A 3,445-nucleotide genomic window follows, 5' to 3' on the forward strand; every position below is an offset into this window, starting at 1 on the left:
CAGAGGACACTTAAGTTCACGTGCGAGAGCGCCGTCTAACGGCGTCTAACGGCTGTCCGACCAGCCGACAGCGCCACGTCGGCAAAAACCGGGCCCCACCTGTCATAAATCCACTTATCGGTGCCCGATCCGCCGATCAGTGGTATTTGCAAATTGTTTACGAGAGAGTTGGTGTTTTTTGCCAAGAAACTATAACGTAGTGATTTCTGCTAACCTAGCCCTCAAATTGGTGGTTTTCTGCAATTTACTCTTTTTAAGGTGTTTTTCTTTGTAATTTTTCAGAATATTTTGAAAAGATGATTCAATTTTTTGGTGAAAAACATTTTTTTGAAAATTATATTTTCGACACACACAGACAACTCTCTCTCTATATCTCTATCTCTCTATCTCTCTGTTACTTACGAAAAGATGTACGGACTCGATCTCCCTTCCCGTAGTAGCAGGGTTTACGAAATACATTAAAATCAGCAGGACGTTAAGCACCGACGTATGCGTTAATTGAAATAAAATTCAGACAAAGCACTGAAATAAATCAAAACCTAATGTATGCTTCTTCTGCTAAACTTCAGATTGCTTCGAAGGAAAATATGAATACAACCAACTTGTCTTGCTCTATTTTTCACGGCTCATTGTTTCCATCAAGATGGACAATGCTAACATAAGCAGAACAGAATGTGACTAAGCGACAACCAATGCACTATCTTTAGGACAGCATTCAGACATGAATTGCAAAGACGCAGCATGGATAAATACCTTCACTCTTCTAAGTAGTTCATCATATCTCCGATGTCCTTCTTGCAAAAATCTTTTTGTACAGTTGAAAGGACCCCTTACTTATTTCTGTGTTCAAGCTCATTAACTGCTGAATTATACAAATAACATGTAAGATTTTATCTCTCCTGATTAAAGCAAAGCATTGACAATAAAATCTAGAATATCTCCTTATTTGCATGAATCTAATGCAACTTCAAGCATGTCCAATACACTCGTAATATTTAATCCAATTTTCTCCTTCTGACTCAAAGATCAAGAAGTATTTGATAGCATGAGGCTGAAGGAATCAAACACGACCTTGCACCGTTGAACGATAAAAAAATATCCATTGATCTGTGGAGGTGGCCAGCTTGTAAATACATAGGGATAGTCAGATGGACAGTCCACTCACGACGTTGTTATCATCCAACAAGAGCAGCAACGATTCGCCAAATTCACCTTGGCCGCGCATATGAGGATCTGCAAATATGGGTTGAGAAGGAACAACCTCAATCAGCAAGAGCCAGCATGAACAAATTCGCTGCAATCTCACATGCCCGTATAAACAGATGAGACATGAACTTGAGGACATTTTTTTTATACCACAAAATCTGGTGTTAGTATTGCTGAACAACGGATGCACGTACACGAAGGTTGCTCCTTTATTGATTCCTAACGCGCTGAGGCTGCTCGAGCTTATCCTCTTCACCTCGCCATCCCGTTTCAGCGCCTCCGTACACACAACCCTGCCACCGTAGCCCCTGGCCAGCGCTACCTAGCTTGGCTCCACACGGCCACCGCGCAGCCGTCGGCGCGAGGGACTGAGGCACTGTCCTAGGTGTCGTGGTAGCCAGCGTCGTGGTGGGCTCGGTAGAGCACGGGACGGAAAAAATGACAAAATCTACTTTGCGTGCCACTACGCTTCACTTATATTCAATTCTGACAAACCTTGAAATAAGGTTATCCTCGTCTCTATAAGGTGCATATGCTGATGGGTTGCCATGGGTTGAATTATCTTTATTAGGATCGTGAAGTGTTGGTGTGAGAAGCTACCCTAACATCCTTCATTGACGCATACTTAAGGTCTGCACTTCCATCGAATGAAAGAGTGGTGATGCATGGAATAGTCTTTTAGCGGGGGAAACATACAATATGATTCTTACAGGTGCATGAAATAGTCTTTTAGCGGGAGAAACATACAATATGATTCTTACAGGTGCATAGAATAGTCTTTTAGCGGGAAAAACATACAATATGATTCTTATAGGTGCATGGAATAGTCCCTTAGCTATCCGCATCCGGTTGCATTTTGCAAGAAATTTGACGAAAGTGAACAAATTTGAGAGATATTTAGACAAACCGGACATATTAATTCATACTTGAATAACTTTTAGACAAAACGTGATGCTTTTCATCTAGACTGGAGGACACTTATTACATTTTGACTTATTTTAATTAAACCGTACTCTAAACCTAGTCTAAATGACTATCGGCCCCCGCTCGCCCATTTTTGCCCGGCCATGAGCCCCGCGAACTAAAGTTCCTGCTCCGCCTTGTACCCTCTGCCTTCGCATCCTGCAAGCGGCTAATCGGCTGACGAAAGGGCGGTGGCCTTCCTGAGACCAGAGTGTCGGCGACCCCCATGTTGTACTCTTCCTCACTGTCGGCGGCGCCCTTGGACGTGCCGACTTCATGATCGTTGCGCTGGGGCGCGGGTGTGGCGGAGCTGGCAGCGTCACCCTTGTCCTTGCTCTTGTCGTAGACTTCACCGACCGCATCGTGGATCTTCTTGAAGGCGGCTTCTAGCTCCGCTTGACGTTAGCCGTACCACCAGCGGACGCGACGGATTTGGCAGGCGGTGCAATAGGAGTCGCTAGCGCCTCCTGCTCGGTCTAATCCACGTCCAGCGCAATTGTCGTGCTAGCGGCGAGGTGCTCCACCGCACTCCTGTTCCGGATGAGGGTCGACGCTGGAGATGCCCTTATGTACTCTTTGAGAGTTTACGAAAAAAAGTAGATCCTGATGATCCGGACAGTTGCGGCCGTTTTGAGGGTCGATGTGGGAGGTGCCCTTATATACTCTTTGAGAGTTTAATAATTCGTCTATAGTATTTTATAACATTATCAAAATATTCGAATTCTAATGATTTTTTATTATGTAGTTTTTCTTATCGAAGGTCCTTTGATTTGTAATTCATTCCCAACGTTTTTTTTTTTTGCACTATTAAGGCCAAACGCAAGAAAATATCTCCATACTAAGGCTGATAAAAACAACATTGTGGTTGAGCGACCTGCACGTAGACTCCCCATCAGGCCATCACGTGTACCTCCACCGCTTAGCCTATCCATTCGTCTCCAGCGAGATGCATCTGTATCCCTCTCATCCCCATCCACATGTGCTTCCACAGATATGTGCAGTCGTTGCTTCAACGCTGCAGAGCCAGCGGGATTTGCCGCGCTGGGAGAGCCGGCTGTCCGGCGAGCGCCAGCTGGATTTGTGTCAATTTTGTGGCTGCATGCAGTTTCCACAGCATCTCTTTCCACCGGAGCGCCCGCAGCCCGATCTCCTCCCCTCTCCTCCGTGTATGTGTATCTCTCTCTCTCTCTCATTTCCTCATCTCTGTCAAGTAGCATGCTTGTTCGTCCTTGCTTGCACATGTATGTGCTAGTCCTGTTTGACGCGTTTTTTGTGT

General features: G+C 45.1%; 1 protein-coding gene across 6 annotated transcripts in view; it reads left to right on the forward strand.

Moving 5' to 3' along the window:
* Window positions 1–3,035: 3,035 nt before the first annotated feature.
* LOC123077354 (uncharacterized) overlaps window positions 3,036–3,445 on the forward strand; it is an 8,504-nt gene continuing 8,094 nt past the window's right edge. For 4 of the 6 annotated variants that reach the window (XR_006436538.1, XR_006436539.1, XR_006436542.1 and 1 more), the window contains exon 1: window positions 3,038–3,335. Coding sequence is in view for 1 of the 6 variants with exons in the window: in XM_044499634.1 (XP_044355569.1) it covers window positions 3,116–3,335 (220 nt within the window). In the remaining 5 variants the exon portion in view is untranslated. Of the gene's footprint in view, window positions 3,336–3,445 lie in introns of all 6 variants that reach the window. The other 2 variants (XR_006436541.1, XR_006436540.1) reach the window with 2 other exon arrangements.

The sequence above is a fragment of the Triticum aestivum genome, chromosome 3D (genome assembly GCF_018294505.1).
Source record: "Triticum aestivum cultivar Chinese Spring chromosome 3D, IWGSC CS RefSeq v2.1, whole genome shotgun sequence".
NCBI lineage: Eukaryota > Viridiplantae > Streptophyta > Magnoliopsida > Poales > Poaceae > Triticum > Triticum aestivum.